The 15884-nt window shown below is 45.8% G+C and overlaps 1 protein-coding gene across 5 annotated transcripts in view; it reads right to left on the reverse strand.

The window, feature by feature from the left end:
* The window catches only part of ADAM19 (ADAM metallopeptidase domain 19), a 105537-nt gene that overhangs the window by 6937 nt on the left and 82716 nt on the right, over positions 1–15884 (reverse strand). Inside the window, exons 14-21 of one of the 5 annotated variants that reach the window (XM_061617488.1) lie at positions 14813–15008; positions 13606–13714; positions 11985–12189; positions 11223–11300; positions 9893–10001; positions 9027–9168; positions 8202–8283; positions 7414–7647 (exon numbers count right to left, since the gene is read on the reverse strand). In XM_061617488.1, the coding sequence (XP_061473472.1) occupies positions 7414–7647; positions 8202–8283; positions 9027–9168; positions 9893–10001; positions 11223–11300; positions 11985–12189; positions 13606–13714; positions 14813–15008 (1155 nt within the window). Of the gene's footprint in view, positions 1–7413; positions 7651–8201; positions 8287–9026; positions 9169–9892; positions 10002–11222; positions 11301–11984; positions 12190–13605; positions 13715–14787; positions 15009–15884 lie in introns of all 5 variants that reach the window. The other 4 variants (XM_061617486.1, XM_061617485.1, XM_061617484.1 and 1 more) reach the window with 4 other exon arrangements.

Genomic DNA, 15884 nt, shown 5'->3' on the forward strand with positions numbered 1-15884 from the left:
CTGGATCTTTCACAGATGACTGTGTAGGTACAATTTAAAAAAATGAATACATCAACAGACTGATTCTTCACTGCATGATGTTATGGCCCTTATTGATTAATTGGATTTTTTACCCTTCACCATAAGGCCCTAGGGCAAGTTATAGCAATATAAAAATCCTATATTAAAATTCAGTTAAAACAATTTACAAGAGAATATGAAATCTCAAAATCAATTAAAACAATTTACATCAGAAGAATAGGGTGGATATATACTGTATATAAGGTATATATATCTCAGTTGTCAAAGGAGAAGAGGGCAGGCCGGGGTGGGCCCTCAGGCACCAACACATCTCCCCATGGCCACCTGCATCATGCTGCAGGGTGTAATTCCCACCATCATGGATTGGGGAGTTCCACATATCCCTCTCCAGCCTGTAGACCTAGGCAGGGGTCCCTTGGGAGTGATCCGCGATAAGCGTTGGGTTGCAGGGCATGATTTGCGGTTGCAAATAACGCTTTGCAATCTGATCCCATTGTGGATAGCAGAGCTCCACCCCCCCCCAGCCCCAGCCTGTAGATCTAGGGAGGGGCCTCTTGGGAGCGGCCAGTGCCCTTGGGAGCAGCCAGGCCCTCAGCCCAGAGGGGCCGCTCCTTAAAGTGGGAGGGTAGTGCTCCCGTTTTGCGATCCGCATCAGTATTAGCTCCCGACCCTGCTGCGGATTGTGGAGAGGGAGCTCCCAGGCACCTCCCCCCAATACAGTTAGTGCAGGCCACACATGCCCCATCTACCTCGATTGCTTTTGTAAATGATGTGCGCACTATGTGTGCATGCCTGCCATCAACCAAGATGGAGTGGAGGTTTCCCTAAGGGGCTGATGCTAAGGTGAGAGGGTGATTTGGAGTGGTTAACAGCAGACAAACAAAAGGTTTAAGTGTCCTTCCCTTGCCACATCTTCACTCCTAATTGCCTCCAGCAGAAATGACTTTTCCTTACCTAAGTGGCCCATATAGGGCTACTGTTACATGCAAGTGCATATAACTAGGCTTGGGCCTAATTCATGAGACAGAGAGACAGAGGACATGAGAATGAAAATGCTGTTTGGGCAGAGCAATGCATGCCAGCTGGAGTGGGGGGAACCATGAAGCTCATATGGTGGCTTGAAGCAATTCACTTTCTTGCAGAGTCTACAGCTACATTAACACTAGTGCCTTCAAAAGCAGCAAGACCATTTTGTCTGGGTGTAGTTTCAAACGAATTTGCACCCAACTGTACGCATCTTTATTGTTTGATTGGAATACACCTTGTCGGACTGCCCATAGCAAAGCATTTCCGTTGGACACACCTTGGAAACATCACAAGCTGATTGACCAGTTTGGAATTCTGAGTGAAGCTGGCTTGAAGGGAAAATGCTTCTGATCAAGTCTGGAACCTTCCTGACTAGTACAGTCAGCTCTTTATACAGAGCAGAAGCCAATATTTGAGAAAGGAAACTATTCCCCCTCCAAGGAAATCAACCCCAGTGAAGGGTGACCTCAGGGCCAGCCCCAGGCATGCCGGGGCCCTTGGGTACCAGCCTGCCCTGGGCCCCTCTGCAATTTGCAGAACTTAAGCATCCACAGACCACAAGACAGGAGCTTCTGCACCGCCCACCATCCCCCCGCTATTCCCCCGCTTCACCTACCTTTCCATTGTTTTTTGCGGCTTGTGCAGGTTTGCCATCAATGAAGATGGCGGCCGAGGTTTCCCTAAGGGGCTGAAGCCTCTGCCGCCATCTTTGTTGATGGCAGCAATCCGCGAGTGTAGCACGCATGCATGCCATCAGCCAAGATGGCAACAGAGGCTTCAGCCCCTTAAGGAAACCTCAGCCGCCATCTTGATTGATGGCAAATCTGTGCACCGCAAAAAAAAACAGAATGGTAGGTAAAGGGGGGGGGATGGCGGTCCACGTATGCTTCCGCTGATCGCAGAAGGAGAGTGGAGTGCCCCCTATAGCTCCAGGGGCCCTTGGGCCAGTGCCCCACCTGGCCGCCCTTTAGAACCGGCCCTGGGTGACCTTGCACCAGCAATGACAAGAAATCAGAATTATGTCAACATAACTATACATCTGTCTCTTTCAGTGCTTGCATATGTTATTATTATTATTATTATTAAATTTATTTATTTATTTATTTTATTTGTATCCCATCCTTCCTCCCAGCAGGAGCCCAGGGCGGCAAACAAAGCACTAAAAACACTTTAAAACATCATAAAAACAGATCTTAAAATACATTAAAACAAAACAGCGTTAAAAACATTTTTAAAAAACTACTTCAAAAAAGGTTTTAAAACATTATTAAAAAACATATTAAACAATTCTAACACAGATGCAGACTGGGATAGGTCTCAACCTAAAAGGCTTGTTGAAAGAGGAAAGTCTTCAAAAGGCGCCGAAAATATAGCAGAGATGGCGTCTGCCTAATATTCAAGGGGAGGGAATTCCACAGGGTAGGTGCTGCCACACTAAGGTCCGTTTCCTATATTGTGCAGAACAAACCTCCTGATAAGATGGTATCTGCAAGAGGCCCTCACCTGCAGAGCGCAGTGATCAACTGGGCATATAAGGGGTAGGATGGTCTTTCAGGTATCCTGGTCCTGAGCTGTATAGGGCTTCGTAAACCAAAACTAGAACCTTGAACTTCGCCCTGTAGCAAATGGGCAGCCAGTGCAATTATTTCAGCAGCAGGGTGACATGTTGGCGATACCCTGCCCCAGTGAACAGTCTTGCTGCTGCATTTTGCACCAACTGAAGCTTCCAGACCAACCTCAAAGGCAGCCCCACATAGAGCGCATTAGAGTAATCCAGCCTGGAGGTTACCAGTGCATGGACAACAGTGGTCAGGCTATCCCGGTCCAGAAACAGAAGCTGTCTCACCAGCCAAAGCTGGTAAAAGGCACTCCTAGCCAATGAGGTCACCTGGGCCTCTAGCAACAAAGATGGTTCCAGGAGCACCCCCAGGCTATGGACCTGCTCTTTCAGAGGGAGTATGACTCCGTCCAAAGCAGGCAACTGACCAATTATCCAAAGTCGGGAACCACCAACCCACAGTGCCTCCGTCTTACTAGGATTCAGTTTATTGGCCCTCCTCCAGCCCACCACCGAGTCCAGGCAGTGGTCCAGGGCTTGCACAGCCTGATTTAGATGTTACAGAGAAATAGAGCTGGGTATCATCAGCATACTGCTGACACCTCACCCCAAAGCTCCTGATGACTGCTTCCAAGGGCTTCATATAGATGTTAAACAGCATGGGGGACAAGATGGTAACCTGCAGCACCCCACAGCACAGCTGCCAGGGGGCCGAAAGAAAGTCACCCAATGTTCTTCTCTGAGAGTGACCTTGGAGATAGATGTAAAACAGTTCCTCCAATACCCAGCTCACCAAGTCAGCCCAGAAGGATACCATGGTGAATGGTGTCAAAAGCTGCTGAGAGATCAAGTAAGAATAACAGGGTCGCACTCCCCCTGTCCTTCTCCGATAAAGGTCATCCATCAGGGCAACCAAGGCCAATTCAGTCCCATAACCAGGCCTGAACCCAGACTGGGATGGGTCAAGATAATCTGTTTCATCCAAGAGTACTTGCAGTTGCTGCGCCACAACCCTCTCAATCACCTTCCCTAAAAAGGGGGTATTTGCAACCAGTCGGTAGTTGTCACAAACCAATGGGTCCCGGGTGGGCTTTTTCAGGAGTGGTTGGATCACTGTCTCTTTCAAGGTGGCTGGAACCACTCCCTCTTGCAATGATGCGTTGACCACACTCTGGATCCACTCGGTCAAACCCCCTCGGCAAGCTTTAATAAGCCAAGAAGGGCAAGGGTCAAGAGGACATGTTGCTGACCACATCATTGCAAGCACCTTGTCCACGTCATCAGGCCACATCAACTGAAACCATTCCCAAGAAGTTTCAGCAGACGTTGCACCAGACACCTCATTGGGGCTACAGTAGATGTAGAGGGGGCATCAAGACTGCTACGGAGGCGAGCAACTTTACCTTCAAAGTGCCTTGCAAACAATTCACAGTGGGCCTCCAAAGGGTCTAAAACTCCATTTCCTGGAGTTGATGTCAACAGACCCCTGACAATATGGAAAAGCTCCACTGGACGGCTACTTGAGGATGTGATGGAGGCAGAGAAGTGGGCCTTCTTTGCCACCTCACCACCACACAGTAGGCATGGTTGTGATGTTTTACTCATGCCCGATCAGCCTCACAGCACGTCTTTCTCCACTTGCGCTCTAGCAGTCATCCAGCCTGTTTCATTGCCCTTAGCTCACTGGTGTACCAAGGTGCAAGCCGGGCTCCACAGTGCCAGAGAGGGCGCTTGGGGGCAACCATGCCAAGAGCCCGATGCTCCTCGCTGTTCCACAGCATGACAAGGGCTTCAACAGGGTCACCTGCTCTATCTACTGGGAACTCCCCCAGGGCATTCAGGAATCCAGTGGATTCCATTAGGCCCCAGGGGCCGACCATCTTAATCTGTCCACCGCCCCTGCAGGGAAGGATCGGAGCCATAAGTCTAAATTTCACCAGGAAGTGATCTGACCATGACAATGGGGTGACATCCACACACCCCCATCTCCAGATCATCCCTTCCTCCATCTGGAGCAAAAACCAAGTCAAGGGTGTGCCCTGCCCTACGTGTTGGGCCAATAACAACTTGAGACAGCCCCATGGTTGTTATGGAGACCATGAAGTCCCGAGCCGGAACACTAGAGGCAGCCTCAGCATGGACATTGAAATCATCCAGCACTATCATTCTGGGCTCCTCCAATGCCACAGCCGAGATGACCTCCACCAGCTCGGTCAGAGAAGCTGCCGGGCAGCAGGGTGGATGGTACACCAGCAGCAACCCTAGTTTACTGTCTCCTCAGCCAAACACCAGGTGCAGGCCTTCACAGCCAGCTCCAAGACAGTTTCCTGGTGAAAGAGATGGAAGTTCTGTAGACCACAGCAACTCCTCCCCCCCACCGTCCCTGTGCTGGTGCTGCACCAAGTATCCAGGTGGGCAAAGTTGGGTCAGAAACTCCTCCAAGCTCACCCACCCAGGTCTTGGAAATGCACACCAAATTGGCACCTTCATCCACAATCAAGTCATGGATGAGAGTGGTCTTATTATGTACCGATCTGGCATTAAACAACAACACGCACAGGCCAGTGGGCACAGCAGATGAGCAACGAGGAACCCATGACTTGTGCAGGAGGGGAAGGCCTGCCCTGCTTCTACCAACTGCACTGAAACAGATATAACCATACCAAAGTTTCACCCGCACCCATTCACTAATATGTACCACTGGTCAGCGGCGCCCCTAGGCACCGGGAAGCGGGGCAGTTGCCCCAGGCCCCGCACTTTGAGGGGCCCTGCGCTTGGTGAAAATAATTTTAAGTTGTGTGTGCATGCGGGCGGGCGAGCGAGCAGGTGGGCTGCTTCAAAAAATGCTATATGAAAAATATAGGGATGGAAAACACTGGTTAGAGTTGCTTTAGCTATCTTACAAAAAAACAAAGGTAAAGGGAGATTTTCTGTATCCCAGTATAGCCAGTTGCAATCATCCAGCTAAAGTGAATGACTGCTTGCTGAGGCACTTGGAAAGGAATGGGGCTTAAATTTGTTATGACTAATGCATTCATTAAATTTGCACCCCACCTTTCCCCCCAAAGGAGCCTAGGATGGCAAACATCAAATTGGTAAAACAATACATTTAAAATAAAACAAACCCTATTTAAAACAATTAAAACCATCTAAAATGTCTTAAAACAATTAAAAACATCTAAGAAACCATATAAAAACATTTAATACATAGAGTGTCCAGGATATCTGCCCTGGGTGTAGAAGGTCAAAATGTGCTATGAAAACATATCTGTAAAAGAGCAGAAATATCATGACATGAATAGTGCTGTAAAATAAAATAAATGCTTTCCATATATAGCATGGCGATGAGAGCTGGAGTCCCAAAAAAATCAGGAGGGCACCAGACTGAGGAAGGCAGAGCTAGACTGTAGCATGTTCATGTGTGGTGGTGGTGATTTTATCATGATACTTAATCATTTTATGTAGCACACCCTGGGACCATTCTGTGAAAGGTGGGTTATAAGTATAAATAATAAAGAGATGAATAATGAAATAAATCATCATTGTGAAATGCAGTGTAAAGAAATAAAAATGTAGTGCAGTGATCAAGCACCTGCTTTGCATGCAGAAGGTCTTTGGTGCAATCCTTCCCATTTCTGGGTAGGGCTGGGGAGACTTCCTGCCTGAATCCTGGACAGCTGTCGCTGATCAGTGTGGATGATACAGAAGAAGATGGACCAATAGTCTGACTTGGTGTAAGCAGACTAACATGGATGGAAATAGTAGAAACCTAAAGCAGGTTTGACTCAGCTGTAAGTCCCATTTACCTCAGGGGTCGTATGTGTGTTTAGAACTGCATCGGTGATGCGTTTTTACCCTACAACTGCTTTTAAATCTGTTTCAATTCTGAAAAAATGTTTCAGTTTAATGTCTTACTTTAGAAATTTATGAGCTGCTTTTGCACATTCATCTGAAAAAGTGGGATATAAATTATATAAATACTATTGATACTCCAAACAAAAATATATTGGATCCAATCTGAGCTAGCACTAGAACTACCCAAAAGGTTAAATAAATAATAATAAAGGCATTTGCCAGATTCTTCTGATTGTGCTAGAGTGACCTCTTCCTCCTTCACTACTATGTTGTTTTGGGCAGTTTACTATGTCTTTAGAAAGATTATACCTAGCCTTGAGCACCATTTGGCTGAGAAGGTGTTTAAGACATGTTAATAATGATAAAAAGTGCATTGAGCAGGGGGTTGGACTTGATGGCCTTATAGACCCCTTCCAACTCTACTATTCTATTCTATGGAAAATATATATTGTGGTGTCACTTTGGTGTTCACTTCAAAGTGCTTTATTATATCTCCTTTCATATAGTATTACAAGGTGATGTACACACAAATATAAGAACAGTAAAATATTAATAAATTTTACTATATATATATATAATATAGAGAGAACAAGAATGTGGGGGGCCCCCAACTATGCTTTTGCCCCGGGCCACGCACATGCTAAGGGCGGGCCTGCCACTGGTGATGCCAAAAACACAAGAATATAGGCAGCTGCCTTATATTGTCAGACCATTGGCCCATGTAGCTCAGCTTCGTCTGCACTGACTAGCAGCAGCTGTCTGGGGTTTCTGGCAAAGTTCTCTCTAGCCCTACCTGGAGATGCCTGGATTGAACCTGGGACCTCCTGCATGCAATCAGATGCTCCACCATGGGTCTCTGGTCCTTCCCCTAAGCAGCTCTGAGGCACCATGAATTCATTTAGTCACTCTATTGCCACCAGTGCAAAGATCTCTGTCTACATAGAAATTCTCACCTGAGGAACAATGACCTTTGGAGCTGGTGGTGCTGGCCTGCTTGGAGGAGTTCGTTTTGGAAAATTCTTTACTTTGCTCTGATACCCCAGAACGGGAAGCTCCTTTGTGTGGTTAGCTGGGAGAGCAGGTGGCGGCGGCGGCGGCGGTGGGGGCTGTACGTGAATTTTGAATTCTGGAGGTGGCTCACAGTAGAGCACTTCAGGTTTTGGAGGGATATTCTGTATACCAGTAGCCTGCTTGCAAATCACATAAAGAGCAGGTGATGTTTCTAAAACCATCGCTGCACGTGCATTGTCTAGGTTCCTTTCTCAGACACTCTAAATGGCCCAGTATGAATGCTGCCAATATTATTTACTGACCAAGTCAGCACTAGTCCCATACACATTTTATTCTCTGTGCACTCCTTGTGCTAATTGATTTTTGTAATTTCTGCCCCACCACTTGGCTCCACCCTTAGGGTGGCTTACGTCTATTATAAGCAATACAAATTCATTTTTAAAAACACTAATATTAACATAATTATGCTGGATCAAATGCTTGCAAGCAAACATTTACAATGAGAAAAAGGTGTTCTTGAAAACCCAACATGGTCCCCCAAACAATCTCTTTCATCTTGTGTCTTTAGAATATAACAGCAGAAGTTGTTATATAACTATGGCATTTCTTTGTATCACATGTTTTACAACCATAGGGAATTATCAGCATAGATCAGTACTGGGTTAGCAATACGGAGAAGGTAAGGCATTATTCAATCCCGCAGCTGCAAGTAGTTCCAATTTTCAGGTACCTTTCTTTGTTCCTGTGGGGTTTTCAGCTTGAAAGCTGGGTTGGCATGACCAGTCACATCACTCTGAATGGGAGGAGAGGTACTACTGTTTGGAAACAACAGCAGGAAATGAGAATTACAAAGAAGCTGCTTCTCATGGTATATATTTAGTGATTACAGATAGCAGAGTCAAAATCATTTTAAAAAACCAACCAACCCAAGCAATCTAAATTATTTAAGGAGCACATCACATGAGTCAATAAGATTTTTGCAAGAGGCCAACATACTGCTTAACTGAACTGCAATTTTCCAGGCTCATTTATGGACATTGAGTCCACTGACTAAATTTTCCAACAGGTAGTCTCTACATGATGAGCACTGAATGGTCAAGGGGGAAAGTAATTGGAATTTCACAAAAGAGAAAGAAATAAGTATCTTGCCTTTTCAGTATCTATATGCTCATGGTTGCAGATGCAAGAGATATATTTGTTTATCAGTATGGGCAATATTCAACTAATGCATCCCGTCAGCTCAAGGATTTCCACTTGCGTAACAGGACTTCCCCCTCCTCCCCCTGCATGTGCCCCACATCCTCACCAAATCTGCTCCAAAGGGTTGCGGGCACCCCTAGATCTGATTGAGGGGGTATGCAGGGGAAGAGCATTCTGTTGCGCAAGCAGAAACCCTTGCGCCAATGGAATGCAACCCTAAATATGTGTCCTTCCCTTCCTCCCAGACACTTGAGTGGTGTGCATGGCAGTTGTAGGTGTCCTTATAACCAATACCAGGCTTATTTAGCATCAGAAATGGAAATACATCCATTACTGCCATACTATAAATACTCACCTGAACTGATGCAGTTTCTTTGGAGGAATGAAAGCCTGCTTTAGTGGCACAAGCCTGGCTCTCCATTTATAACAGCAAAAAGCAATTCCAATTACAGTCAGAAGCAAGATGGAAAGGACTCCTATTATGACTGGAACAGGACCTGACAGGGAAAAGAGCCAAATCAATGATGTCATTGAAGTCCTCCTTTCACATAATTCTTCCCCATTCCAAGGTGATCAGATGCAGCAACCTAGAGGACAGGCTTCTAATATTTTTAGTAGTTGAGTGGAAGAGGGAATTTCAGTAAGTGCTTCTTGTTTCATCACAACATTGCACAGATCGGAAAAACTGTCCTGTTTGCGCTGATGCCAAATTCCACAGGTCAGGAGTTGCAGGACCACAGACAGCTCCAAGTGAGCAACTTGGTCCAGCAGACAGAGCCTTTCAGCCTCTGCACCCTTGTGGATAACTTAGATTCTTAAAGGGCAATGCCTGAAGACAACCGCTGGATAGATGAGGCCCTATGGGAGGCATTTGGTTCCTCAGGCTCAGGCCCTGGCAATAATGGGAGGTTGTTCTGTGGGCTCCTATCTATCTGACTCAGACTCAATGGTCTCCCAATCTCCAGCAGCAGATTCAGAACCTTGAACCTGGTCTAGCTCCCTGGTTGGAGATTCTGCAGCCTCCGACTCAGTGTCTTGATTGCTGCTGGATTCTGGGGCCATGACAAAAACTTCATCTGGCAAATTCCCCTTTCCATTCAACTATACAAGTACAGATGCTCTTGTCCTCCATTGCACCTGGTCACCCTAATTCCCTTGTCCCAAGTCCCTCCCTCCATTCAGATTTCCTTAATTTCTCCATATAACAGGAGTCATGCTCACTTTCTTGAGGCATGGGCCCACTGTCCAGGCTTCCTCCATTCCCAGGTTTATTGCAAAATGGAGGTGCCCATCCACTGAAACAATGACAGTTCTGGTTGTTGTTGCAAATCTGTAGAGATAACAATTAGGAAATGTACCATCACCCTTTCCTAGTTAGCATAAACATGAAATACCATGATCATTCCAATGTAAAAACATGGAGGGGGGGAGGTTAATCTGTAAAAAGCACTTGCATCTTCCATTGACAACTGTTGGAACTCAGCATTTATAAAACTCTAGATCTATATGAAGAATATTCTCCTCGATAATCAGTGCTAATACCAACCAGCCTTCCCAAGAAATGCAGTGTGTTTGAAAATTCTTTTCATTTCTACCAGCCAAGTTCCAAAGGATATATTTCCACCCTTCAAAAGTATACCGGGATATATGCACATTCCTGAAGTGGGACCAAAATGACTCCCCACTATTTTTAACTTCCCAGCAGATGTTCTCTGTGACATTGTCTGGCCGTGATGGATGGGGATAGCATCTTCTCTTATGCTGCACTGCAGCTTAAGAAAAGCAAACACACAACTTGTGGTTTTTGAGTTCAACATAACACTCAACAGCCCTTCCTTCTACATCTAGCAAATCCAGAAAGACTTCAATTCAACATCTATTGTAATTTGGGAGGGGAGCTCCAGCAACCTCCTGTTAAGTCCCCCTGGAAGCACATCTAGGGCCAGCTCTACCATTCGGTCAGTGGCAGTCAGCAGAGCAGGGCAGGGCGAGCTTGTGCCATTTACCTGGCTTCCCAATGCCAGAGTCGTTGCCAATTACTGAGAGGGATAGGGGTGAGACAGTAAGGAGGGTGATGCGGGCACAGTGGTGGAGCCAATCTGATGCGTCCACTGCTGTGTCCACACTGCAGTGGCCTTGCTGCCGCCTCATCTCCCTCTCGGTAACTGGCAGCATTCCTCCACATTGGAAAGCCAGGTAAGCAGCACAGCCCCAGCCCACCCTGCCCCACTGACCTCTACTGCATTAGGCACTACAGCTCCCATCATATCTGTCTGTGGGCCAGACTGGCTGGTGCTGATGGGAGTTGTAGTCCACAACATCTGGAGGGCACCATGTTGGCTGCCGCTATCATAGGAAAATCCATTTATTGCAATGGGTCTACTCTGAATATGACTCATATACATCACCCATAATCTTTCTGCTTTAACTGCTATTTGTGTAGTTTTCTGCATACCAAAAAATAAAATAAAAAATTGCTAAGTGAATGGGCAAGCAACAAAGATAAAACCACACAGTGTCTGATTAAGAAGCCAGAAACCAAGGTACCTACCCCATGGCCATTGCACTTCTTCCCACAGTCTCCTGTATCAAAGAAGGACGTATTCCTACAGCGTCCCTCAAAGCAAACCTGTAGGAGAAAGACAGGTGTTCAAACTAATACTGAAGGAATACTATGAAATGCTTGGGGTACAAAAAATATAGGCTGGGGAATAGTCAAAGCTGCATGCCATTGCTTAGACCTTGCCTGAGAAGTCCCAAAGTCTGTTGCTAACTCCAGTAGCCACCCCATAGGCAATACTGCTGCTCTTGATAGCTGCTGAGGCAGTAGTAGTGGGACTAACAGAAGTCAATAGGTGGTGCAGGAATTGCAAGAACTGAGTATTATTGTTGGGAGGGGGGAATTTCCCCTTCTGGCATGTTGGTGGTATGAGGACAAACGAGAATTCTTTGCCTTTCATAGGTCTGTGGTGATGCACCCAATTTTTGACATGGTGGTGAAATGCAAGCAGCTTCAAGCCTCACAGCACTCCCTTGTATTGGGTATGGGAGGACAGTTTTAGCCCCAGAGCAGAATGGTACAAGGGAATGATTTGGGGGTTGGGGCATTCCCTCTCATACTAAGCTGCTTTCCAACAAGCACATCTGCTCAATCATTCTGAAAAGAGCTCCACTTATTTTTGCTTTTTCAAGCCAGTATCAAACCTCTGAAAAAATTGTGGCATTCAACCACTTTGAATACAAACCAACTGAGCTGTCTTCAAAGTATACAGATGAAAAAGATGCAAGAGTGCTGTAGGCAACCTGCACTTACATGACTGTCGCCACACTTTGTTCCTGCCATCACAAGGCCTGGGTCTAACATATCCCCTTCATCCTTTTCATTTCGGTATACGTGAGTTCCACGACAGTGTATTTTCCTTCCGTTGAATACAATAGTTGTGTCAATAGCAACAGCGCTGGACTCTAGAGGCTTGGAAGCAGAACTCTGGCATTGTATCTTGCCACACTTAGCATCTCTGGGAAGAGAAGAGAGTGCATGTTAATCTAAGCCTTCTGGCCAAACTTTCAGATTTTCCTCACATGAAACAATCCATCATTTCCATCCTACAAAGCGCGCAGATTTGGGACTCAGAACTTTCTGTGTGATCAGGAGCTGATGACCATAATTCATGCTTATTAAACTCAAGGCTAGATTATTATCATGTGCTGTATGTGAGGCTGCCAATGAGGGAAGTTCAGTTCACGCAGAATGTGGTGACCCATTTCTTGGCAGACAGATATCTTTAGGAGCACATTATATATGCGCTCAAAGCAACTTCCCAATATTTTCTGGAACTATCCCAGGTGCTAGTTTTGACCTATAAAGCCCTTACAGGTGTGGCCCCTGTGTATCTCAGAGACTATTGATTCACTTGCAGGTAAGCATGTTTAGGACTGCAAGTCAAACTGAAAATGATGATGTGCATTTTTATATCCTGTGTTTGGAATTAGCCATGCCTCTTTCTTTGAGTGTGAGATCCCAATTCAGACCGGGATCACAGTGTAGATGGATTCGATCCTTTCCACCTTTGATGATTCCCCACAAAAATCACCCCCAAACTGCTTTAGGCCTCAAATACATAAATTCTTCTCTCCTGCTCCAGTTCAGGGACTCTTCATGGCTGCTTTTTGAAGAGAAAACTATGGAGCCAGTCCCAAGCACGGGATTTAGAAATGTACTTAAAGTCACATCTAAGTTTGAGCCTCAGCAGCAACTGATGGTGTGTTTGCATCAGTTTTTCCCCTGATATGTCTTGGGACCACCTAGAAGAAGTCACTGATTGCCATTACGCGCTCAAGCTTCATTGTGAGAAAATAGGTTTCTCATTAGAGTTTCTCCTGAGTAAGCACCCAAGCCTGCTGTGTCCTCCTTAGCAGCTCTGTTGCAAACTTTCCTCAGGTGGCACCTATGATGGCTGGCAAGGGGCTCTTTTCCAGGTGTCAGATTTACTCACGAATAAGTACCTCCACTTCCATGTCACACAGCAGGTGGGGTGCTTACCCACTAGTTATACTGCAGTTCTACCCAGATGTGAACCACACACCCACAAAAAGCAGCAGAGGCATATAGTATGAAGCCGTGGCAGCTGGTGACTGCATGTCAGTGGAACAGTGGATTCTGCTCCAAGTTTTAGTCTAAACTTTCAAGGAGCTGTCCAAAGATTCCACTGCCACACTGACTGGGAGCCAACAGTGATGTGGACTTTCACTAAAATACTTAAAATAAGGAATTTTATTTAAATAACCTAACAAAATTGCCAGGGGACCAAAAGTCATCTTTTGCCAGTCAGGGTACAGAACTGATTAATTTAACTGATTAATCATTCAGCCTTTAACTGGTGAGGACTCAGAAGTATCCCATCCCACACAGAATAGTTGGATCTGCTTTCTACCTTGTATCGCACTTCCTGTATCGGCCACTGTTATCCTTCCCACAGTTCCCATAGGAATCTCCTGCAACATTAACCCTCTCAAAGCAGAGGTCAGGTGCTGGCCTTGCTCCTGTATGGAAGAGATTCATTGCTACTGATTTCTGTGGGAGAGAGTAGCTTACCCAAATCTGCCACCCACTTACTTTCAACCATGACATTGGATGTGAACCCATCACTATCTTTTTTTTCCAGGTGAAAAGAGCAAAAAGAAAAAAAAGAGAGAGAAAATCTTTCTCTAGAGACTAGGGCTGCAATCCAATATACCTCTACTCAGAAGTAAGCTCCATTGGGTTCAATGGAACTTACTCCCAGGTAAGTGTGTATTGGATTGCAGCCTTAGCCATCTGAGATAAGTCACCAATATCAAACTTCCTGTGACATAGACTAGTGTGGCGGTCAGCAAACTGATGGAAAAAGCAGAATTGTAAAATATATATCATGTGGCCCACGTACAGCTTACTTTTCTTGTGGACTTGTGATAAAATCACAAGAATGTCATACTACTTTTAAAAAGAGGTGTTCTAGTCCTTAGAGTTATGAAGAAAACTTGAAAGGTTACTCCCCATATTAAACATGTCATAGACAAGAACATGGAAGAAAAAAAACCTCCTAGATAATATTGTCTGCTAAAACCACACGCATTTTAAAGGCAATTTCTTTTATAATTTTCAGAGACCAAGAAGTTCAATATTTGACAATTTGGACAGAAAATCACTGGTAGAGTAAGATAAATGGTTTTCATCATTCTACCTGGTTGCTTGGCAACCTGCCACAAGGAGGGTAAGGCCCTATTAGGGTGATCGTATGTAACTGAGGATAGGACTGTGAAGTAGATGGAATTTCAGCAGATGCATTTTTCTCAGACCTATAGCACTGTGATATGCGAATCTGCTCATGCTAAAATTCCCTCTATTCAACTATTAATAGCTCACAAATCCTGTTGTCTATTGCATCTGGTCACAGTATCTGGCCACAGCTGACTCACTTGGTGGAGACTGAAGTCCATGTCCCAAGTATCCTTTTCCCTGCTCCTTGAGCTAGATCCCTCAAGCCCAGGGTATCAGCACAGGAACAATTTACTCCTTTACTCCCCTAGACCCTACAAATTTCCAAGCCCCCCTCCCCACAATTTAATCACATTACCTTCTCAGAAAATAGCCTCCCTTACCATGTCCCCAGAGCTGCAAGCACTGCTGTTCATATGTGAGGCACATTCCACTGTAGCAATATGCTTTGCCGCTTGCACATGGAGTACCATCCAATTGGTAGAAGTTTGCAGGGCAGAATGGAGATTTGCCTGTACAATATTCTGGAAGGTCACATGGTCTAGCTTGTTCCCGGCAAAGTGTTCCTGGTGAAATCAACTAAAGCAAAGAGAAGAAATTAAAAAGAGTTGTGTCAGGGTTAGAGCTCAGGAAAGCCCATCTGATGACCTGAGTGTACAGGTTAATCTTTTGACCTATTGGTCACCCCATCTGCTAAAATGTTGATGTGAATGATTCTTTAGAGTACAAGTTTGAACAAGTATGCCTAGGGCACCTATTCTGTAAATCTGATATTTCTGCAACCTTGTTGCTGCATCATCCCGGTAAGTGGAAGCAGTGCCAGTGTCAGGATGGTGGCTCCATAGCACTGTCCCACTGTGCCTGATACTATATCCTTGGTCCTCATGGCCCATATCTTCCTATGTTCAATCCCCAATATCTCCAGTTTTTAAAACATGATCTCACTAAGACAGTAGGGCTGGTGAAGTCCTCTGCCTGAGACACTGAGGAGCTTCTGCTACCAGTAGTGTTGTGGCAAATTGAGAAGTGCAGGATCCCTTCATGATAGTCACACCATGCCCCCTCACAGCCATGCCCCCTTTCCCACCTTTCCTCATCTCCCTTGCTCTCTGTGTCATCTCCGAGTCCAGACTCTACTACAGGGAGGCAGATTGATGAGAGAGGGAGCGTGGGGAGAGGTACAGAGCTTGACATCAGGCCCCCAATCCCTTTGCAGAAACAGCTGTCTCCAAGAGGCTGTTGGAAATAGTAACATCAGGATTAGGCCCCGCTGAGACTATAGTCCATCTGCATGAGTGGCTGCAGCTGCCCAGGGCACTCCCCCAAACCAGCAGACCTTGCAGTCCTGCTGGGGAAGGATACAAGCCAAGCCAGAGGAGACAGTTCCAGGTTAGACGGAGAGGGCAGCAAGCAGTCAATTTCTGCAGTCTGTAGAGTGCCTGGAATATACTGCTG

Source organism: Rhineura floridana, chromosome 3, assembly GCF_030035675.1.
Source record: "Rhineura floridana isolate rRhiFlo1 chromosome 3, rRhiFlo1.hap2, whole genome shotgun sequence".
In the NCBI taxonomy this organism is placed as follows: domain Eukaryota; kingdom Metazoa; phylum Chordata; class Lepidosauria; order Squamata; family Rhineuridae; genus Rhineura; species Rhineura floridana.